Genomic DNA, 24,306 nt, shown 5'->3' with positions numbered 1-24,306 from the left:
TTCCTTTCTGCATTCCTCTTTCTCTAGTTAAATACCAAGTTTGGGATATTTAGTCCAAATCAGACCACCATCCCTGAATGTAGATTCCCAAATCCTGGCACCTAATTCACCAACTGTTTATAGATATCATTACACAGCGCTGAAAGTCTCTATGCTCGTGCACATGCAAGGAAATATGTGGGGTTAATTACTCAAAGTAAGAGAAATTACAACAGCTGTACTCCTGTTAAGAGGACAGGCAGGGGAAGAGTCAGCGAGGTGGATCTGAGAGAAGGACTCTAGCAGGGGAAGGACTGATGGGCTGGATGAGGAAACACATAGCACTAGGAAATATACAGAAGCCTGGCATAATTCACATTTAGTGAACAAGGGAGAAAGACAGATGGGAAGAGATCAGGGGATGAGAAGAGACAGGGACAAAAATGTAGTAGATGGAGATAACATAGGTTTTCCAGGAGTCTTCAAGAAACATGACTTTGATCTTGTAAGCAGCAGGGAGTCACTTCTGTGGGAGGCAAAGGTCAAGGAGGGCAGAAGATCAGAAGGGAAGATGAGCTCTCTCAGAATTTCTGTGTGTACTTACTGCTGGAGAAAAAAGGATCTACAGCCCTGGGTCATATGTCTCTGGCATCACGGGTTCACTTAAGGAAAGGCAGGAGCTGGACTGCAACAAGGCCTGCTAAAGACGTGGAAGTATTCAGGCAGGGAGGCCTGAGCTTTAGCAAAAAAAATGGCAGTTAGCTTAAGGAAGAGACAGCTGTTAGAACTGGTATAGAAACAAGCAATAGAAATCAGTGAGACACAAGCTAATGAAAAAAAAAAGAGACAGGCATAGGGGACAAGGTTAGTCAAGGGTATCTTACACAAAAAAGGAATCCGATTCAGCAGAAGTCAGGAGAGATCTGATGCTTTTGAAAGACTACAGGAACATGGAACTGTGAATTGAAAGAAGACATCAACAACAACTGTGAAACCAAACTGTGAATCAGGATTTGGATTCTGGCCCTTGAAAGTCACCTCAGCCTGGGGCTCAAAGGCATTTGGATATTAATGTCTTCTGTTGGCCTCACCTTGTTCAGTGGCTGCAGAAATGAACATGCTGGTCTTTTCTACAGGCTGCTGTAGAATTCAGCATGATCTTCCCTTCTCACATGTATGCAAACATTGACATGATAATACGCAAGACAGGCAACCTGCCAAGGCAACAGCAGGACTCAGCACTGGATTCAGGATTTGTAGAGCTGTGTGAAAAACTGTCTTTCACTTCAACGGCTGAAGCAGAGGGACACGGGACAGAAATGAATCTACATCTCTTAACTGCTGGATGGCTTGAAAAGAGGAGAGAGCTCCACCTGTTCCTGCTCTGAATAGCCTTCATGTATCTCACTCTCCACTTTCTCAGATGTTATTAAAAATCAGAATTATTTCAAGATTTCAATGTTTTCATTTTGACCTGTCCTATTTGCTGGAACAGGCCTGAATTCAAGAATTGCTCCAGTGTCCCTTAAGCTGCATCTTTCAGGAAATAAATAAGTCACCAAAAGAAATGGATGTGCCTGAGGGCTGCCATGTCCCATGCTCACACTCTGCCACATGCCTATGTTAGTCTGCTAACACCCATCCTGTTCTCAGGGGTTCCCTAATCTTCCAAGAAATGGAAAAAGAACCCTGGCATTGCCTGCAATAGCTGCAGCTTTGCAAACTGTGTAGGGTTCCAAAACCAGCTTTGAGGCTATTTTCATCTTGCTTTTTCAGATGAGCTCTGTGGCTTTCAGTTTTGAATTTGTCTGTTTCTGCAACTCATCTGAGCCATCTGCTTCAACAGAGGGCCTGAGTTCAGAAAGAATGAAGAGGAATGAAGAAAAAGATCAAATCAGAGTTTTTAATGAGACTGCTAAACAAAGAGGAACATACAATTCAGCAGCAGGGATCCTGGAGCCTTCAAATTCCTCAGTATCTCCCTTCCAGAATGAAGAGACAAGGTCAGACTTGGCAATAAATCAGAAAAAATATTTGGAGTCTCTGTACCAAAGAGCATCTGCTTTAAGAGCTAACAGTCAGTGTCCAGCACTCAGTTCCAGTTTTCCTTTCTTGTAATAGCAAACACTAAGAAACTCGTGAAGCTATTCAGATAAATGAAAAGATTCTTTTAACAGTTTCAAGAGCTTTACTGAGCCATACCCATCTCAGTTTGCCCTGGTGTTGGTCAGAGGTGGGTTCATGAGCAAGGATCAGTCTTGCCATCATTAAACAACATTCAGGAACGCATCATGAACAATGTTGGAGTGTCTGGAGAGTTCAGTGCAGTCTGAGGAACTGGACAGTTTTGGAGATGGCTGAACACCTGTGTTGCTGATGAATGGCATTCTTCCACGGCTCCCAATTAAATTCTTTCCATGTTCTTAAAGAATGACTAAGCAATTGTTGCTCACAAAAAGTGAATGAATCTATACTTTTGAAACATGTTAATATTTAAAGTGTATTTTATTTTTAGGCACTGTATGCATGTCAAGCTGTTCTCTTGGCAAAATAAGAGCAGCTCAGGCGACTAGCAGAGCAGGCCAGCAGAATGGGATGATTCACGGTAATCAAACTTTGAACAGATGCTTTTCCAAATTGCTTCTGTGATACTTCTCAATTACAGCTCCTACATCTTGACTTACAGGGCTGTCTAAGCTCCTGGCTTCACTTTGTCAAGCTGCCAGCCAACACACGCACTGATAAACTTATTTAGCAATTTTTGCTTCAGCCCTTCTGTTTTAATTCCTTGCTGACTGCTGATTTAACCTCACAGCCTGCCTGACTTGAGAAAACTGACAAAACTGCGGTTTGTGCCTGATAATGTTGAAGTCAGAACGTGGGTCAAAAGCTTGTATCATGGAAGAGAATGAAGCTGGTCCCAAATACCTCAGCACTAGTTATTATCTCCGCTGCCAGGAGTACGGAGTGAAAATGATCCTTTCATGTTTGCGCTTCCACTTGGGGTTTCTGATGTAAATGTGGGTGATGCATCTTTCCCTCAGTGGCAGCACTAAAGGGAGAGACCTTTCTTCTCCACTCAGTTTCTTAGTTTTCAGAAAACTTCCAAAAGTCTCATATTTCTGAGATACATATCCTCAAATTAGAATCTAATTGGCCAATGGGTTAAAAAGCTACTAGGGAAACACTGGGGCAGACCAACAACCACATAAAACACACACTCACCAAATCAGGCTAAAATTACTATTAATTTACAGGGCGCTCCTCTGGGTTCTCAAACAGAGCTGTCCATTCTGGCTTCCATCCCACAGAAGGGAAGGACCCATGTGGTACTTTATGCAGATTTTATTTTTATATATGTGTGTGTGTGTGTGTGTGTGTGTATAAACAAATCACAGCACCAGCCTGACAGAGGAGATGTCTAATTTCAGATGTAATGTAGCTGGACATATTTTTAGTATGTCCTGAGTCTACTTTCTTTAGTACCTCTTTCTCTAAATTACTCAAAAATAAAATGCCACTGTTAAAGTCACACAAGCTAGAGAGAAATCTTCACTAAGAAAAAGACCAGCATGAGTTTTTCTCTGCACTTAAGGAATCTCTCATGTTCAAACTCAAGCTCCTGTGAAAGAAAACACAAATTTGGTTGAATAGTGCTGAGATCTATGCGATGACTGACAGCATAGTGCTGGTGCCTCACAGACACAAGTCAAGGCACAGTCCCAGTCCCGAGGCCTTTCTAGTCTGAAATCAGCAATGACTGCACGTGAGGCTCAGGGGGACTGCACCTGCAGGCAGAACTAAAGAAACTTACTGTCACAGTGTCCTGCAGAAGCCAGTGGGACATTCTTCTGCACACGTGTTCATGTTATTGCTCTAGGTGTTTGTACTAAACTATCAAGATGGAGAGAAGTGCCTCTTCTAGTCTCATGTGCTTCCAAATAAAACACCTCCGAGAAGTTCAGAAGCTCCTATATATTAATACTTGGACACTGTCTGGGTGACATTCCCAGTTTTGAATCAAATCTGTGTGTCCCTGACTGAAAACTCTGTGTTGAGTCTGCACTGTGGTTCGTTGGGGTTTTCTCAGCTGTCAAGCGCAATTCAGCACGTGGCTCGTGGAGAGAATTTGCAACGGTAACAGCTGAACGTCCCAGTTACGCAGATGGGCTATTTTTGTATTTTTGTACTTTTTTTGGTGCCCAGCAGCCTCTTGTCAGCTGTCATGGAATGAGACACATTTCCCAGCAAAGCCAGCTGATTAATGACAGCATAAACAGCTTCACGGCACTCACCAAAACAACGGTGAATATGTATTACATCCGATCTCATTGTATCAGCTATCATAATCACGACGAGCTTGATCAAAATCTCACTGAAATCAATACTAGTATTACCATTGGGTTTGGAGAAGGTGCATTAAGCTGTTTCCTGGTTTCTTTTATTTAGTTCTCACTGCCCAGAAAGCTGATCTTTTATTTTACTTCAGTGTAAAGCCAAAAAGCTTTATTTTCTTCTGTGTTTAGACCATATTGTGACTCACAGACACGGGTGCATGAATACTCTGCGTCTCTGTAAACACACCAGTTCATTGAACAAATACGGACTAGAGTCTTCTCATGTTTGAAAATGCAACAAGCAACAAAGAGATAAAAACAGAAAACAGAGGGATTGTTCTGAGATACTCACTCAAAAGTTATCACTTTTGAATCTGCCATTCAGACAATAAAATCTCAAGGATCTAAGCATCACAGCAAACACACCTCTGGCACTGCAACACAAACCAGAGCAGTCAAGAGTTGGGGCCCATCATGGTAAGGACCAAACACTCTTGGAATTCAAGACCTTTGCTCTAAGCTAGGAGCATCCCAGCCTTTCCCTTTCCTGTTTCAGGGAGACATTGCAGAGAATGCAAACATGCGAAAGAGAGCTGTGTCAAGAGCCTTTTCTCCTCACTTCGCTCCCCAGAGGGAGAAGGGAAATGTGAAGATCCAAGGGAGACAGATCAATACATTGAAAAAAAAATCTGCAGCAAATCAGAGAAGATTATGGAAGAAGGAAACTAAAAGAGGAGAGAATCAGGCTAGACATGAGGAAGAAATTTTTTTACGATGAAGGTAGTGAAAAACTGGCACAGGACACCCAGAGAGGTGGTGGATGCCCCATCCCTGGAGACATCCCAGGCCAGGCTGGATGGGGCTCTGAGCAACCTGAGCTGGTGAAGATGTCCCTGCTCATGGCAGGGGTGGCACTGGGGGAGCTGGGAAGGTCCTTCCAACCAAAACCATTCTGTGACTCTATGAAATAAAATACAGGGAGGATGAGACACACAACAAAGATAATGAAGTTACCAGACTCTCATGAGGCAACTGACATCTCCAAAAGAAAACTACAAAGCTTAGGACTTCAGTAGTCCTAAGCAATATTTTTATGTCGCAGTATCTGAGGTCCAGGTTCAGGAGAGCATCTCTACTTCAGCTGCTGTTTAAGTCTGTGTCCAGATACAGAAGGTCAGGCAAGAATCACAGGGAAACCATCTGGCAGGACAGAGTAACTCCAATGGACAACGATGCTTTGCTGAGTCCAAGTCAACAGACATTTGGAAGAGGCCATCAAAGGGAAGGAGCACCAGCACCTCCCCAGAACTGATGGGGACTCAAGACATAGGGCGAGAGAGGTGTCATCAGGAATTTAATCCATACTTGGACACAGACAAGACCAAGGTGGAGAAAATGCTTCCTTTCTGACCAACTAGCATAAGCAGGATAGCAGACAAACTAGGGCATAGAAAACAGAAAACACGAATCCTGACTACAGCTTTCTTAAACAGAGATATAAAATATAAATTCTAAATAGAAATCTAACTTCAATCTTTTTCTTTTCTCTCATTTCAACAACAAAAAATTCTGATTAGACTGATGGGCTCATTTTAGAGCATCAGTTTAACTTTCCAGTAAATGAAAACATCCACACAGAGTTTCCTAACTTACCGGCCAATTTTCTTACAAATAACTGCAGTGTTTCCTCTGTTTGTCTACAACAGCACAAATACTGCTGTACACGCTAGAGCTTGATGGATGACATTGTAAAACCAAAAAGTAGATCCTTGGTAGTATGTTAATGTGTACCCAGCAGTCCAATTATGGTCAGACAGAGCCTTAACGCAAACAGATCAGGCAAAATGGCTACATAAAAACGTGTGACACAACCACGCAAAACCAACAAACATCTTCAACCTGCTGACTGCTCATGACCACTAACTAAAGTAGCAACACAAGGCTAAATCCAAGCTAAGCAAGTACAGAAATCCTCAGCATTCTACAAACCATGCTGAAAGAGTACATCTGAGGGCTTGAGTCTAGGATTTTCTTTTTAATTTTAGTAAGTTCAACATATTTCTATCAGCTTATCAAAAAGGTCAAAAGATAAACTATTTGCAGGTTATAGGATTCTGAACCTGAAATTTAAAAGTGCCTATGGCAGAATGCCAGTGCCCAAATAAAATTCCAGGGGTTCAAAGGACAGTTTATAGATATATATATATATACACACATACACACATAGATACAGATATACACACCTCAGTAAGAATTAGGCTAAAATTGCACCATGTCCTACACCTTCCTATCTAAACTGGCAAGAACTTGATAAGGAAACCCCATTATTTTCTGCAAGAAAGATCTGGTCAAATTTGGGTATGTAAAATTCAAAGTATTTTGCCAGGCGTTTAAAGACAGAATTTTTTTTCCCAGAATGTGCGTTATTGAAAGAAGATGTATACATTCACACAGATGGATATAGAAATGCAAACATACGCACAGATACATAGACATAGTTTTGCACTGATCTAATCAGGAAGGAAAAATGAACAAAGAAAGAGGACAAACTTCGCTCTAGTTTGTATCCCAACTCAGAGAACCATTATACCTCTTCAAAATAAATAATTGTTCAGGGGAAACACAAAACTAAAAGTCAAGCCTATCAGAGTCACTGATCACAAGTGCCACATTGTATTCACTCAGGGTTAATGAAGATCAGTGTAATTTCCCAGCTGGAAGCCCATGTAATCTGCAAGACAGTTGAAAAAGCCAAAAGATCCTACAATATCAAAATCTTTCACTGTACATCAGCACTGTTCATTAGTAATGATTCCTCCCTGGGATGCGCAAAAATCTTATTTGTGACTTCATCAGCCTATCCATTTCTCAAAAGACACAAGCCCAGAGGCAAACTTTGTTCCCTTTAGTATCTAAAAGTTTTGAACTGGCAGAAATATAAAGGACTTTATCAGTACTTTTTCCTATTTATTCTTCAGGCCACTGAAGCCAATTATCTCTCATGTTCCTTGACCATGAATGTCAGACACTTAACTATTGCAATGAAAGTCCATCATAAGCTTCTAGAAAGGAATGGGAAGCCCACTGCATTTCTGCCTTCTCCTTGTCTGTTCTGGCAGGAAGAGTCTTCGAGAATTCTGACAAGTCACCGAGCCATGATCTTGCTTCTTTTCCTAGAAATCACATTGGCTTTCTTTGATCTTTTTTTATTACTTAGGCCTGTTTGTTCACCTCTACTCGTTCAAACTTTCCCAAGAAATGAGGTTAAAAGAATTGTTCCGAATTTTTTGGACATTAAACAGAGAAATGTGAATTTGCTGATTGAGCAGGTGAATCCTTAGCTGAGCGTTATTTCCGTGCCAGATGTTCTAAGTTGAAGCCAGAAGATGACCCAACTTATCTTAAAGACATAAATTCTGACCAAATTATGAAGTTACCATCTTATCTTTAGACACAGTCTCCTGCGGAGTAGAAGAATGGGCTGAGATGGCTGACGTGATTTCTGTTTTCTGCACCATCGGCTTCATCGTCTTTCTCAACTTCCTATAATAGGTGCTTCTCTAAATGTCTTTTCCACTTTTACAAGCAACAACTAATGAAGGAAGTTTAGCTCCTCAATCACTCCCTTTTTATGATCTACCATCTAAAAAACCACAGGATTCACAATGTCAACATACAGAATCCTTGTCCAACGGCCAAATATAAAGGATTAAAAAGAGACTGTGCTGAAATAGGTTGTATTTTTATTTACATGGCATGATTTTTCAGGTTTCATTATTTTTTTCCACTATGGGTAGCAGAGCATTTGCACCACTTTAAATGGTCCTGTTGAGACCTCCAAGTAGGTGACGTTTACCTACTTTTTCATTCACAACTGTAGCACAAAAGAGTCACAGCTGATCAGCCCATGGTCAGGAAACTATTAAATACAATTATATCACTTACACTTTGCTGCACTGTAACCATTACTCAAGACTGTATTTTTAGATGCTTAAATACAGCTGTGACCATAGATCATCTTCGTCAGCCCCTCAATTTTGCTGAACTGTGAATACAGCACAAATCTAACTATGAAGTGGGATTCCCCATAATATACTGATTTTGTCAAAGTGGAGATGTTTCTCTCTAACACATGATGGTAAACCATGGTTTATGCATTGTCAGGTCAGCTCAAAATTTCACCACCTCTCCCACAGCACTTGCCATTAACATTTACAGGCACAAGCTCGATGTACTGGATCACAGCTGGAGCACAGTTCCTGCTGTATTTTCAGCGTGATGGTAAACACAGGGAAGATTTTCAGTGGTGAAAAGGTTCTGTTACACACCCAATTACTATTTACATTATGTGTATCACAATCAAAGGCTTAGAACTTGTGCTGAGGCAGTAGAAGTGGAAGAATTGTTGAATAAAAAACAACAACATTCCAAGGATTTAAACTGACTTCCAGTCTATTGAATGCACTTGTAGCAAAATCCTTCCAGGACCAGACACCCTGCAAAATAGGCTAAGTATTGTATTAGGTCATGTTACCAGATGGTTAACCAAAATTGAAAAAAGAAAAAAAAAATCAAATTAAAATCAGTGCAGGTCAAGCTTCCTTCTTGAGTATGGGGCAGGGGGGAATGTTATGCACACTTCCCAGTGCTGTTTTCTCAGTTATCACTAGTAAAATACCATCTCTACGTTATTTAAAACTTGCTCTCAAAATTGCATTTAGTCTTGGCAGCTGTAAGGCAAAAGAAATGTGAAAGTACAGTAGGCAACTGTCCTTCATTTCCTTCCTTTACTCTTACATATCCTGTGTGCAAGTGGAATGCTTCTATTTGATTATGCAGTGGAGCAAATGCTACAATGAATGCAATCATGCTGTATTACCCTACATGTCTGTAGCCTATTGCACAGCTATGTACAGATGTTATTACATAGCTTGTTTTTTTAGCTACAGGGTCTATAAAACAAGAGAAACTATCTGAAATGTTTTCAAGCCAGCAAAGGATAAAGGCCCTGTAAAGCAGTCAACTGGATAAAAGCCATCTATGTCTGACAGGAGAAGAAGAAAAACCTCAGAGGTTTCTCTATTCTAAATGTGTCAGCTTTCTTAAACAATATGTGGCTGCAGTCTGCAGCAAACTGACCAGGCTGGGACGCGTAAACAGAGGTAAAAATAAAGACCCAGCCACTGGAAAAAAAGAAACACAAACTCCTGGCCTGTTGAAGGCTTGAATCATTATTTTACTGACCTGAAGAACTGGCTTCTGCCCAAAGAAGCTGAGCTTCCACTGGGAAGGGCTGAGAAGAGGTAGCATTGCCTCCAGCTGAGGGGCCTGCACTGAGACTCAGGAGCTGTGGCTTAGTCCCCAGCCAGCTCTGTCCTTGGGCATGTCCCTTCCCACCTCTAGGCTTCATTTCCTCACGCGCTACCATGGGGACCACAGTTCTGATCTCCTTGATAAAGAGCTTTACATTCTACTGAAGTGCTATTTACAAATTAATTTCCTTCTCCTCCCAAGAAATTCTTTCTTGCAAACACAATAAAAAGAAAACAAAACAAACCACAACAACAAAACCTCAGTGTATTGTCTAATAGCACAGGTCTGTCAGGGAGGCACCATGAGTTAATGGGTAGGGGACTGGACTGGAAGTCAGGAAGTGAAAAAAATCTGTTTGCTGCTCTTGGGTAACAAACAATGAGCAAATGCTTTTCCCTGTCCACCTGAAATGAAAGTGTGTCATAGCAGAAAATCCTGCTTTCTGCTGCAGAGAATCTTGGGTTGGCATTTCTAGCACAGATAACAATAGCAAGAGATGGGTTATTGATAGCATACTGACAGCAGATTTCACACTGCAGAAAACAAACACTATCTCTCTTTCCACAGCCTGACATTATAAAAGAGAAAGAAGGAAGCAGGTTGAGCTATGAGAGCAGAAGAAATGATTTTATTTGTTTAATGTTCATTCTTGCGAGAATCCGCTACAGAAATGGATCCTCAGCAAGGGGAAGTGATGGAGCTGTGGTGTGAAGCCGGTGAAGCAGTGCAGAAAGCACAGAACATCTGCAGTCTGCAAGTCTCCTTTTACACAGATGAGGCGAGAGTCAACAGCAGAAACACTATAAACCCCAAAAGCCAGAGATGCTCTGCCCGCAGACCGAATATAATGAGATTGCTCTGCTCGTGTCTGCCTCAAAGGCTTCTCAGCTTCACACACACAGTAGCAAGGAGCAGTTCCAGAGCTTTTTTTGACAGTAGTTTGGCAGTGTGTGCTTAGCTGGACATCACTTGGGCTTCTGCCTTCAGCTTGTCTGTTTGCAAACACAATGGCCACTTTCAGAGATTTCTTTAAGTCACAATTAAACAGTACTTAGCCTAAGCAAAGCCTTGGTTGTCTTAGGCAGTGTCCCACAGATCACCCCTAATCTAGAAAATAATCAAGGCAGAAAACTTTCTAGGAGATAAAACTATAACTCAGAAGTTCTATCATAGTATACTCAGGTGAACCAAAAACATAAGAACTGCCTGTTGTACAAAAGAAACATTAAAAGATTATGCTTCTGATTGTTTTTTACTCTATGCTAGCAGGCAAATTTATTGAATTGCTTCTGAGGGTCACTATCGTATAAATTCATTTGGAAGTGTTAGTACAAACAGTGATAATGAGTACTTTTCCCCACAATTATTGCATGTCAATGTAATGTACGAAGGGGGTGAGAGGTAAAAAGATGGGGAAAAGAACATGTTAGGCAGGTATCTGCCCTTTAAGGTAGGAGACTGAAATCCCCAGGTGCTTTGTGTACATGTCTATATAATTTCACACAGACATAAATGGCCCTGGAGTGGAATGCAGTACATGTTTCCACCTGTACCAGTCAAACTGTTCAATGATTTAGTGCATGAAGTGAGTTATGACACGGGGCTGAAATGAAAGAATAAAGTCAGAGTATCAGAATAAATATCAACAAAGTGATGACAAATATTTTCTCTCACGACATACTCCTTCCAATAAAGGCAACAGGAACAGAGTTACACACCAATTTGAGACTCGGCTAGGATTTGGAGTCCTACATGTTGGATGGGAAAGTACCATAACACAATTATTGTAACCACTGAGTTTTCTGAAGATATCTTTCATTCCAAGAGTAATCAGCACTCACCTTGTGCAATGATGAGATGTGATGGCCTGAAGGATTTTTACTCAGAAATACATTGCCTGGTAAAGGAATACTATGGTTCCTTTCCACAGCATTTTTGACAGTTGTTCTCTTGTACTTACCAAAACACATTACTATGAACCATTAATAAAACCACGGGAGAAGGTGAAGTTTTCAAGCTAAGATAAGCTTAAATGTCCTGCACCAACTTTGGGGTGAGTCACAACAAGGAACACAAAAAAGCCTGACTGGAGGTTTTGAATGAGCAACAAAAAAGCAAGAATTAAGATCAGCAAAGATACCTTAACAAACAAAAGCAGGGTGGGAAGCTGATGAGAAGACTTTGGACATGCTGCCTTACAGTTGACAAAGACTATTATGTATTTCAGCAAGCCAGCTTAAATATCTATGAACATTAATTACCAATAGCAGATTGATGGTAGAGGCAATGAAAGGTCAGGTACAGAGCAGGAAGTGTGTTATTCCTCCTCGCTGACAGTGTTTAGCTCCAAATTACTAAGAATAAGCCAGTTCCAAACACACAACAGCACTGTGAGGCCTATTGTTTTATCTTGTGGGATGGGTGCTTACTAAGAAGACAGACAGACAGATAAATAATTGGAAAATAAAAGTGCCTGAAACACATTTGGGTGCTACAAAAGGAGAATGATGCACGGAGGAGAACTAATAAGGACTGCTGGAGTTTTAGGAAGAACAAAGTAGTAAACGTAGGGAAATTCCATGACCTCAGTGGGCAAGCCATGCGGTTAGCGTGATGGAAGACAGACCATCCAGGCCTCTCTGGGGAGAGCAGCCTCTTGGTGTCCAGGCCCAGCTGAACAAAGAGAAGATGCAGGAACAAAATTGAGCAAGAGCTTCTAAGAGCTCTGAACTGCCACCATCAAATAGATCCTCAGCAAAAACGCAAGATAAGGGAATTCATTACATGAGCAACTGAGGGTCTGTGACACTGCAGAGCTAGGGACTGGAAACACAAGGAAGAAGGAACAATGACAAATGCACAGAAAAACTGTCACTAACCCTCCCTCCACTAAACGCCTTCATTTACTTTAATTACATAAATCAATTCTTGCCCCAAAGACATGAAACAACAGAGAGAAGATGAAGAAAAACTTCAGGTAACTAGAAATTCAGTCAATAGCACTCTCAAATTAATAAATTTTAAGAACAGAACAGATTGATCAATCACCTCTTTTCTACAAAAAGACCTTCCAATGGGACCTTACAAGCTCCAAACTAAGGACAGTATCTTGTGTCTGGCTACTGCGTCTCGTCCATAAAGACATTCATGTTTCATCTAAGGAGACCAAGAATCCACCACTGCCTTTAGTATATGGAACGAATAAAGACAAACCTAAACAAGACTACTGAGTTGCAAAACAAACCCAAAGGCAAATGAAATTCAAATGCTCTACATTCTGTAACAATAAAAAGAGAAAATACATCTCTATGAAATAACATCAGTACTTCCCTTACCCAACTACATTACACACATTGCAAGTTTTCATATAAATACATCAAAAGTTGATGTATTTAACAACAAATATGTAGTCTGGTAAAACTGGCATCCCCAGCTTTTTTATTTTTCACAGACTGGATGGAGGGGAATAGATTATGTATACATAGCCTTTCTTTGTATTTTCTGTTTTACTTGTCTTTCCAAAAGCAGACCAGTCAGCTTCACTGTGGCTTCTATTGGGTTTCATTTTCTGGTTCTCAGAGACTACTGTTTCTTTGCAAGATTTTAAAATATTTCAGTGATTTCGAATGCTCGAATAGACAGCTTAAACAGATACGTCAACTGATTTTCAGAAAATACAAAGCACCATCCTCGGGATATCAGGATTTCCAAAGATGTCTCAGGTACCCCAAACCAACTAGTTTCTCTGAAGAAAACTTAGGCAGTTTTTTGACAGAAGCCCAGAGTAGGCTTGCATGTCTCAGATAACACATAAAAACAGGACCAGGATCCTGATCCCAATGAAATCACTAACACAACTCTCACTGAGTCCAGGGCAATCAGGATTTTCCTCTGGTCTTTAGCTGTGAGCAGCTGTGAACGTGTGAAGCAGCCTGGCTGAAGCCATGTCCCTGAAAGAAGACAAAAGGAAAAGCGCTCACAGGCCACTGAAGTGAGGAAGAGCAAGGGTTACAGGAGCAGGAATTCCTGATTACCTGAGTGGCTGGGCTCACCCTAGTGCTTCTATTAAGATTTATGCAATCTTATATTACACTCCCTTGGCACACAAATTTTTAGTGGGAATTTGGAAAAGGAGAGATTGCTAGCTGGTGAAAAGAAGTTGGAAGGCTGTTGTGGGCAGTAGTGTGGGGCCTGAGAGATTGTAGCAATGAACATGCAGGAGCTCAGTTCTGCACTGTCTGGGCTGTATAGCCCAGTATTTATTCCCAAGCAACCAAAAGGCAAGGCAAAAAAGCCTTCCTGCACCGTACCATGGCTCCCTTTGGGTTCATAAAGCCAGCAGCCTGATTCTCCATTGCCCTACACAACTACAAGGGACATTAAAATCTGCAATGCTACAAAGTCCCTTTCACAAACACCCAACTCAACAGTGTGTCTTTAACGGACATTTTAACCTAGAGTATGTTCACTTCAATGCATTGAAGTGTGTGTCTGAAGGACAGTTCCAGCAAGGCTTTTGCTAAAGCCAAGCCTTGCTTCTCTAATGAATTGTTTTAAGCAGCAGGTATTTCTATTTATTCTGGCATCAAATAAAAACCCGCCCTGGAATATAAAGAAACATTCAACACGAACCACTATGGAAAATGTTTTTAATGTGAGAATTCCTTTTCTTTTCCACTCACAGCAAACAGCTAGTCTTTTCCTTGGGGATTCATATTCTGTTGTGACACTGTTAGGGGACTGGAATCAATACTACAAAGGGAGGAAGATTTAAATGAACGGGATACAGAACAGCCAGGACCCATCAGAACTGTTACTTGTTGTAGTCAGGCCACCCAACTGCGCAAGCAAACAGGCAAGGAAAAGGTGAAAAATGTGCAGTCCTTTATTCAGGTGTTTACACAGAATTAAAAGAGATCAAATCTACTTGGAGAGATAGACCCAATATCTCATTTGCAAAAGCTGGGCATATTTTGAAACACTTTGCTATGATAAACTCAGAAGAAAAAGTAGAGTATAATTACAAAGGGAGGGAGAGTGGCTGATAGCACCACAATATGCAGCTTTCTGTGACAGCACTTCCCACCCATAGCTCTCTACATACTTTTAAAAGAAAGACTAAGATCTGAAAACATTGGTACAGCAGAACGATGTCATCTGTGCAGTCACCCAGCAGCGCAGGGGCAAACCCAAAACCTGATTTCCCCATTCATGCATCAGCGTTTGGAAGACTCAAGAAAAAAAAGACTAATTGTGGAAGGATTTATAAACTTCGGGATTTTCAGTAAGTTATCTTTGAGCTCTTTAATTAAAGCCAGTCAGCAGATGAGAAGGTTTTTCACAAAACATTGATTCGCTTGTGCAAACAGTCTGAAAAACTACGTTTCTCAATCACCTCTGCTCCGATGCTTGGTTTTCTCCAGGCAGCTCTTCCTTCAGCTAAGCTTGCCCGCCTGCAGTACACGCACTATACTCTGCTTGCTCTTCCCTGACATCAAGCCACAGAAAAGCACATGTGACTGCAGCAGAGGTAAAGACATTTTTTAACCAGGGCAATTTAAGGATATTTAAGACACATTCTCATTTTTCCATTTCCCAATTCCACACTGCCCCCACTTTCATTATTATAGCTGAATACAGGGAAGCTTCAGCTTGAATCTGGGGTAACATGTGCACTGAAGAATCAAGGACAAGCTTTGCCTTGAAATATGCAGGATCATTCCTAACTAACCGTAAAGCTGCTTATTTGGCACTAACGGTGGAAATATTGAACGAAAGGGGCATTCTCGATCTGCTTATGTCACAGAAAGGTTGGATTCTGACAACGTGCAAGTCTCCAAGCTGCAGCCTGATATTAATAGTGAGACATTAAACTCCCAATTTGGCTGGCTTAGAGGCAGCTCAATTGGAACAAAGATTTTTCTGCAGGAAACGGCAGATCTGGTTAGATTCACATCACGGAAGATAAGTCTGAAGCGGCAGCAGCCTGCGAGCTTTTTGACTGGTGTGTGACAAGGCTGCGTCACACAAAGCGAATCTTCCCTGCTCAAATTGCTGAGCAGATCTGAGGTCCCACCACTGAGGTTGCTGAAACACAATTGTTGCAAATGTGTTGTACACAAAAATATGGTTTTCCTTCTTCCCACCTCTTTTTGAATTCATTCATTCTTAGGGCTGACTTACACAACCAAGCGGGGCAATGAACATTAACAAACTATTTCTTAAACAAACGTGGTTCTGTTTCTTGATGCAGCCAGTGGGATATCACCCCACAAAGACATACCTACATATTTTCACCATTTCTGAGCTTGTTTCAGCCATTATGTAACCTTCCACACTGCCTTGGCAGCTAGACCAAGAAAATTGGAATGAAGTCCCCAGAGCAACTGGTTTCAGTGAGAGGCCCCTGCCAGAATACAAATACAAACCTCCTGCTGCTGTTTTCTCTCTGTGTCTGCATGGCAGGCAAAGATTCCAGACAGGTTTTTCAATACGGATCTTTTTGAGCACAAATGAACACCTCTTAGAAGCCATTTAAACTTCATAATCCCATTTCCGAAAAGCAGCTGGGCCTCAATACTTCCACCAGGGAAAGTTTTGCTTCTATATTTCTCACATTGTAAAGAAAATCAAGGCACTGTCACTAAAAAGCCCATTACCTAGAGCACTCTGAGTGCTCTTATTTCAGTACACATCATCTAACAGATTCTTTATAGTCTGTTAAACATGACTAAGCAACACTAGATTCTGGACTTGTATTGCATCATATACTCAAGGACATCACACTGCTTTATATGAGGACTTCTTAAGCCATGCAATCTCCTGTAGATTTGCACTCAAATTCCTCATTTCATAGAGGTAGACAGAAGCATTCAGACTGTGACTTGCCAAATGTCACACAATGAGTCAATGCCAGAGCTGGGAATAGAAATCAGGAGTCTAGAGTCCAGATTCTCTGCCTTATATAGAGCAGAAGCCTCAGTCTCCTAGTTTAGAACAGTGCCTGCTCAACAGAAAGATGATTCTTCCTTTACAGGATGGCAAATTCATCCATAAGCAGGTATAAAAACACATATGCCTCTGATGAGATCATGTTCTTCATCTATAAAAGCAAACTACAAGGCAAGAAATGAAAGCAAGTTGCTGTTCTAGAGAACTTTGGGGAGTTCTATGACCTCAGCATCACTGTCAAGACCAAATACAATATCACTCTTTGGACTAGCTTCTCACTTTCACAGGCTGCCTTGATGATTTGGAGAGGATTTTCACCTGATCAGTCTCCACAACACAGAGAGGGAAAAACCTGCAGGTAATATCAGAGCTCCCGCTGAAGGCATTTTCCCCCATGTTCTTCATCACCCACTGTTGTCAGCACAGCAAGCCCTAGTCTGTGAGTGTCTCTCTGAATGCTGGAGCATAACACCAGCTTAAAAACAGCATCTACTCCACATTTACACAGAATGTAGGATAAGGGGCTGCTTGACATTAAGGCAAGTCTTAAAAATCATGCAGTCATCATAGAGAGGATGTTGAGCTACACCTCCAAACACTGCTGCTACTGTGGTGATTAAAAAAAAAATACCAGGAGGATACTGTGAAAGTTACCACTACCTAAGTTGAATAAATAAATAGACAAAGTATTCAATGTGTAGGATGGAAGGACCCTGTGTATCCAGGGTTTGCATAAGATTAAAAGCGGTTAGGAAGTAGAAGGCAGAAAAGAAGATTTAGCTTGGCTTTCCTACAATGAAGTATTCTCTGGTGTCTGAGCGCCAGTTTGATCTGGGAGTGTCACATCAGTTCTTACAATGGGAAATACTTTTATTAGTTAGCAAATTCTTGGTTTAGGTGAGAGAGCACTGAAAGGAACACTATGCAGACACACCAAAAGACAGTTTCTTAATCTCCAATTATCTAATTCTACACCTGCTCCAAAGAAGTAGAAATACTTAAGATTACTTCCTGAACAGAGAGACCTCCAGTGCTTAAAAGTGGTTAATATTTAACAGCTTATTTATAGTTCATACACTGCTCAACTAACCCATATTTGCACCGCAGAGGTATACAGAACAGCAAAAGCAATGTTACAGCAAACCAAAGAATGAAAGATTGCCCAGAAAGCTCCTCTTGGCAAAGAGTCGGCTATCAAAATACTCTCCCCTACTTCTTTGACTTACCCACAGTGTCACAAGGCTCGTCTTTGTGTACGCAGAAATCTGTCCTAGAAAGAAAAACAGAACAGAAGTGAAATGTATCCTGTGCCTCCAGACTGCAGGCTAGGAAAAAGCAGTGATGCATGACTCACATATCATGGGTGTTGAGCTTTGTTTAAACTGCTGTGCAGTCTACACCATGACAACACAGATAGCAGCATTGATTGCTACTGCAAGCTTACAAGCTGTTGTGTGAATCAGCTCCATATACTACAGTCAAAATTAAGAGATTTAAGATTAAGCATGTAAAAAAATACTGCCCCACTCTATGATGTCAGACTTCAGCAATTGGATTAAACTGGAACATCATCTTCTCACAAGAGAACTGTAACAAAAAGAAGCAGTTACTCCGTGATGCAACAGCACCATCAAAAGTGAGAGGAGGAGGTAATGTGGGGACACTGCCTGGAGACACAGAACTGATCACATACACTCAAATTCTCAGTTCTTCCATTTTTTTGTTCTTCCACTGGAATAGAAAAGGACAAGAAAGAAGCAGGACTAAACAGAGAAAGGTAGATGTTGACATGGAAGTAGAATGTCAGGATTTGCCAGGTAACTGCATGGTGAATTGGCTTCAGCTAAACTTACTACAATCAGATTTGCTATCTTATTATTTGAATCCAACACAGAGAGGCTCAAGAGACTTTATTTTGGTCTCTGTTACTCCTCCACACCTCATCCAGCCTCCTCAGATCTCATCAAGGCAAGAAGAGATAATACGTATTCTACTGGCACCCACAAATCAACGAGGGATCCACAGAGCTGCATTAAACAGGTACAGACTAAAAAGCCTTGAAGTTCACATCTAAGTGATGTGAGAAGATTTGTAAATGAGATTTCTCATGACAGAAAAGCAAGTGTGGAAAGAAAAGCTTTTTTATAACTGCATTAATGGTTTGAATACATTTCAATAAGCACTTAGACCTAAACTTCAGGAGCCATCCTCACCAGACCTGCTTTGCAGTGCTGTCTGCCATGAAGAAGAACAGGAAAAAAAAGCATCACATGTGCTAAACCATTGCAGAAGTTCCTTAACCCAAGGGGAGCCGAGGAACCATAATCTTTATCATTATGGCTTTCCTCACCCTGTGGGGAGGCTAGTGAGGGAATCATATTAATACATTTGGAGTGCGTCATTCAAAATGCCTGAGTCCCTGATGGGATTTTGAGTTTAAGAGCTTGGCAGGAGGAAGAGTAAAATTACTTAAAGAAAGATAACTACTTAAAAAAAAATACTTAGAGAAAGATTAAAAATACTTTTTTCTTAAAGAAAAATATGAAATTAGGGTTTATAGAAAAGGGGATTTAAGGCCCAGGACTGATGAACCCAAACCTTTCACACCAAACTCCCTTGAAAGTCACAAATCAAGTTGTCAGGGACTTGGAAGGAAAAGAAACAACAGCTATTACCAGCCCTTGTTAAGCAGACATTGAAAACTAACCATGCTTCAATGCAGAAAAAACACAACAACCATAGTGTTAAAAAATCAGATAGAAACAAAACAAAATCAGAAGCTACGACCACACACCGGCCCCAGCTTTCATTTTTCACCGCAGCCTTACTGTGTCTCGACACCTTGGCATTCCAGCCTTTCCAAAGAAGACTAATGACTGTCTCCTGACGGAGCTGGCACAAGCGCGCCTGCTGAGTTCCCAGAGCCAGCTCGACAGAGGTTTATTTAAGGACTTATTATGTTATATAAACTGGTAAATCAAACAGATGCTTTTCTTGTGACAACAGATAGCTGAACTATTAGTAGATGGCAGGAGGCCATTGCTAGAAAAGCATCTCTCTTCAGGGGCTGGCCAGCTCTGCAAATAAAGCAAATTTGCTCCTTGTGCTCTGTGTTCCGCACCAGAAGGCGCCTGACGCTTTCAGTCAGGTCCCTGGAGAAATTGCCACCATGCCATAAAGTGAGGGGTCTTGTAGAATAAATGATCCAGCATAACTTGTAGACTCTCTTATAGAGGCAGAACAATCCTGGTCTGTAAAGAGAGTCCTGGGATGCTGTCTGGTCAGGGAAGGACTTGAAACGGGTCAGCAAGAAGAAGGGAACGTAGCTGCTCAGTTCACTGCATGTGGGCCCGCAAGTATGAAACCTCCTCAGCCCTTCCTTTAAAGTGCCGTAAACACAAGTCCAAGAGACATCATCTTTCTGTTCAAAGATCTTCTACCAAAATGCTAGGCTTTAAGTCATCCAGACCTATTGTAAACGTTTTACCCCAAAACTCTGTGGCCAAACAGAAAAGCACATCCAAACCTTCAGTCACAAATGAGCCTGGTGAGTCTCAGTCTTCTTCCAAACACAAGCAGCCACCTGTCACGGTTTAACCCAAGCTGGCAATACAACCACCATAGCCACACACACACCTGCTTCCCTTCCCTCCCCAATAGTGGAGAGAATCGAAAGGGAAGGGAGAAACTTGGATTGAGATAAGCACAGTTTGATAAAATAACAAAATACTAATACACTACTAGTAAATATATATATATAAATCAGAAATAAAAGATACCCATGGCAATTCCTCACGAAACTCTGTCCACACTAAGTAGCCAGTCCCAGAAAGCAGCATCCTGGTTCCGAACAGAGAAAAAAAAAAAAAGGAAAAACACAGAAAGGCTCAGAGGCCTCTGCAAAACAGCAAAAAGGCCGAACTAAATATCCTGAACCAAAACTCCCCGAGCTCTGGAAAAAAACAGCGAAGAAAAAAAAAATGGCACGCAAGAAAAAACACCCAAGAGCTAGAGCCAGAATGCCCGAGAGAGAGAGCAGAAGATCCACCTCGCCCCTTAAATATGAAACATGACACTAATGGGATGGAATACTCTTATTGAGCAGTCTGCGCCCACCTGTGCGCCTCCTCCTCGATGCCTCACACCTGTGAGCAGAGCACTCAGAATGTCCTTGATTCTCAGACCAGAGCAATTAAAAACATGAACACTCTGCTGGGGTGTTCCCTCTTGTTCTCAAACTAAGTCCAAATAATGACCATGCTAGCTATGAAAAAGAAAGGTTTCTAACTGCATGAAGAAAATTAACTCATTTTTAGTCAAACCAGCACACCACCCCATGACAAAACCCACATACTGGAACTCCTACAGTCCTTTCCTGGCAACCACAGGGGAGCCGAAGACTGAAAAGCCGTTAAGGAAGATCTGCCTCACCTGTGGATCAGTCACATCTGTAACTAAAGTGGCCCCAAAACTGATCTGCTTTTAAAAAGGTTTCAGTCACAGGTGTCTCTCTCAGGCATTCTTGAGCCTGACTGCGTCTATTTTTTTTAAGTGAGAGCTTGACATGAACAATACTATAATGATGCCACAAAGATATATTCATTGCATGTGCAGAGGTCTCTTATCACAGAGACATAGTTTTGTTAGCAGAATCTTTTATGGAGCTACACTGGAATAAAATTCTTGGTCCCGGAGCTGCAGTTCAAATCCAAGACCTGACCTTGTCACACTAAGTCTTGGGTATTATATTGAAATCACACACTGTAGCTGTGAAGCAAATTTACTCTTCACTTTTAGCCACTAACTGAATCAACAGGACATGTTCTCATCTTCTAGGGACCTGTGAAATTCTCAGTCATTATCACTTGTGGTACTGTACAGAATGTTTCCATTATCAGACTTCATTCTAAAAAAAAATGACAAGAAGTCAGTTGGTTTTTTCAATAAAAATAGCCAGAAAATAAATGCTCAGAACTCCTCCTACAGTCACTCTTCCATCTGGCTCACATGAACTGGAAAAAAATACCTAACTGTGCTAAGCTAAATTCTGCAATTCAAGTTCCTCCTGTAAGAAAGAAGGACAGTAGTTGAACTGTGCAACATGAATAAGAAGTATTCTGTTTAACGGCCACTTCCCAGCATCCTTCAAATGACATCTTTTGACCAGTTTAACCCACAGGGTCATAAAGCTAAAGGACAGAGGAAACTGCATGGTGAAAAACCTGCCAAAAAAAACTTTGCACATCCATATATACATTTAGTGGCACTACATGCCCAGTTTCCTCGATGCACGTTGAATTGCCTCATTTGGGAAGGCAAAGGGCTGGAGAAATGTGGAAGGGAAACACAGGCTGCAAATGGAATAACTACACCAGTATGTCAGGAAAAAGAAAAAAAAACACACAACAAGTCTTTGCTTAATGACAGCTCTGACTTCTGTTCCTATCAGTGTTGTGTCATTCTCTGCTCTGCTATCATATCACCTGTAGTCTAACAAGTGACCCAAACACCAGGAGGTGGGAGGACATCAGAATGTCTGAAGATATCCTAGGGAATGCAGAAGACAGAAGATCAAGAGGGGGACATGTTTCAAATGAGACATGCTTCTAAGATCACCAAGATACAAATTCTGCAGACAGAAGTTATTCTGCTCAGCTGCCCATTAAAATATGAAGTACATTATCCATAGATAGCAGAGATCTGAATTTCTGCAAGTTCAAAACCAGAATTTGAACAAGAAAAATCTGATGATTAGCAGAGACTACAACACTATACTCAGACCTTCAGGGCTATAACAGATTACTCCCACTGTCTCATTTATTTACTGAGATGGGCAAGGGTACATCTTATTTCACAGGCATAATATGTGTCTTACCTGGAACTCAATCAGGTGGATACTATTAAAACCCCACAGAAGGGATATTTGCCACCTAGGTCATCTGCTTTTGCATAAAAATGAATATATGGCAAACATCAGTTAGAGGTAAAGTTTGGAAAAGCAAGCGTGCCTTGGTGTTTCATATGAACACAGCCAGATTGGAACCAGAGGGATTACTTCAGAGATTGACCCCAAAGAATCTGTTTCTAGTCCTAAAGCAGCTGCAGCTGCTGAAAATTCAGCTTCTGCTTTTTCTGGCACTATCGTTTGTGCTGGACATGCTGTTGCTCCCATATCCTCTACCACTGGCCCATCTGTACAGTCTGGGGAGGGTCCAGGGACACACACAAACACACACACACTTCCAAAGCCAAGAGTAGAAAACCTCATTTCCCTGATGCAGGAGTCAGACTGCCACGCCAGAATTCTTCCAAGCAATGCAGCATCTTCTATGCAGCAGGAGCAGGATGGGTTAAGGATGACAAGACACAGCAAGAAGGAATGAAAAAGACTGCAAGTACACACTGCTGGCCTATCAAACAAGAAAAATGCTGCTCTTCTGCACAGCAATGTGCTCCCCGGCCTGAACTTTCTCGCAAAATCTGAATCTGATCTCTAACCCAAGCAAAACTGTACTTCTCCAGCTATTCCAGCTGTAAAACCCTGCAAATTTATTGAAAAATTCTTCCTACAAACTCTTCCTGCAATTCCTCCTCAGATGGCTGAGTTCAGCTCAGCCTGACATTATGCATTTAATTTTATGAACTGCAGAGAGACTGCACAGATGAAATGCTCTGCTCATTCCCCCTGTTCCATGCTTAGAGCCCATCAGAAGAGATTCTGTATGCCTCGCTTGTCATGCAGGACAACTGGATGCCCAGATGAGTTTAACAAAAATGTTAGTTATTTATTTAGGCCCTGATCCAACGAAGCACATGCTTAACTATAACCAGGATGTGCAGCCCATTGACTTCAAAGGAACTATTCACCCTGTCTAAACCGTTAAGTATCTGCTTAAGTGCTTGGTTGGACTACACTGAATACAGAGAAGAGAGGAGGATTTGGGGGAATTGCACGCATGTCTGCGAAGGTGCATTCTTAGGAACTTTGCTGGCCCCATGCCCTGCTCACTGGCTGTTTGACTGAATGCTCACCAAAATCCCATGAATAGCTTGCAATGTGACTGTTAAGACAAGAGATTAGTATGATCAGAATGGCAGTTCACATAAAAACATGTATTTCTACTTGCATTGTTGGCAGAGAAAAAAAGGTGAAAGAAGTGAATGATATTGAAGCGCAGTACAGACATTTCCTGTCTCAAACTGGAGAGGAAAGGGGTAGGAAATAGTGTTTTTCTAGCACATACAGTATTCTTCTTACGCTATATTTTTATGCTCACTTTAATTATTCAGAAATCATTTCTACAGTGATGCATTCTTCGTTTACACCTTAAAGTATGAAATCCACTTAAAGACTGTGGATATGCTACTCGGAATTTATGGTGATTGTGAGGAACTTGGGACTTGCGTTGTATTGTGAGGCTGAGCTCCGGTAGTGAAGTTAAAAAGACTACAGGATAGTGGGGACAATTGCCCTTTTGCTTTCTTTATCTGGACCATACTCTGATGTGTTCAATACATCAATAGTTACAGAGCTGTGAGCTGCAAGGAATTTTGCTCAAATATTCATACACAGATTATTTCACATCTGAAATAGATGCACTGGTTTTCAAACATACAAACAAATTAAGAATGACAGCCCTTCTCTATCTCAACTGTGATACGGGAAAAGTGTTAAAGTGGTTATTTCCTGAGTCAAAGAGAGAGAAAATTAATTTAGTTTATTGTA

General features: G+C 41.3%; 1 protein-coding gene across 2 annotated transcripts in view; it reads right to left on the bottom strand.

The window, feature by feature from the left end:
• Positions 1 to 24,306, bottom strand: part of ADAMTS17 (ADAM metallopeptidase with thrombospondin type 1 motif 17) — a 178,226-nt gene that overhangs the window by 116,013 nt on the left and 37,907 nt on the right. For both annotated transcript variants that reach the window (XM_065847356.2, XM_065847357.2), the window contains exon 7: positions 17,807 to 17,850. In XM_065847356.2, the coding sequence (XP_065703428.1) occupies positions 17,807 to 17,850 (44 nt within the window). The remainder of the gene's footprint in view (positions 1 to 17,806; positions 17,851 to 24,306) is intronic.

The sequence above is a fragment of the Patagioenas fasciata genome, chromosome 12 (assembly GCF_037038585.1).
Source record: "Patagioenas fasciata isolate bPatFas1 chromosome 12, bPatFas1.hap1, whole genome shotgun sequence".
In the NCBI taxonomy this organism is placed as follows: domain Eukaryota; kingdom Metazoa; phylum Chordata; class Aves; order Columbiformes; family Columbidae; genus Patagioenas; species Patagioenas fasciata.
This window is presented reverse-complemented; position numbering and strand designations above follow the sequence as displayed.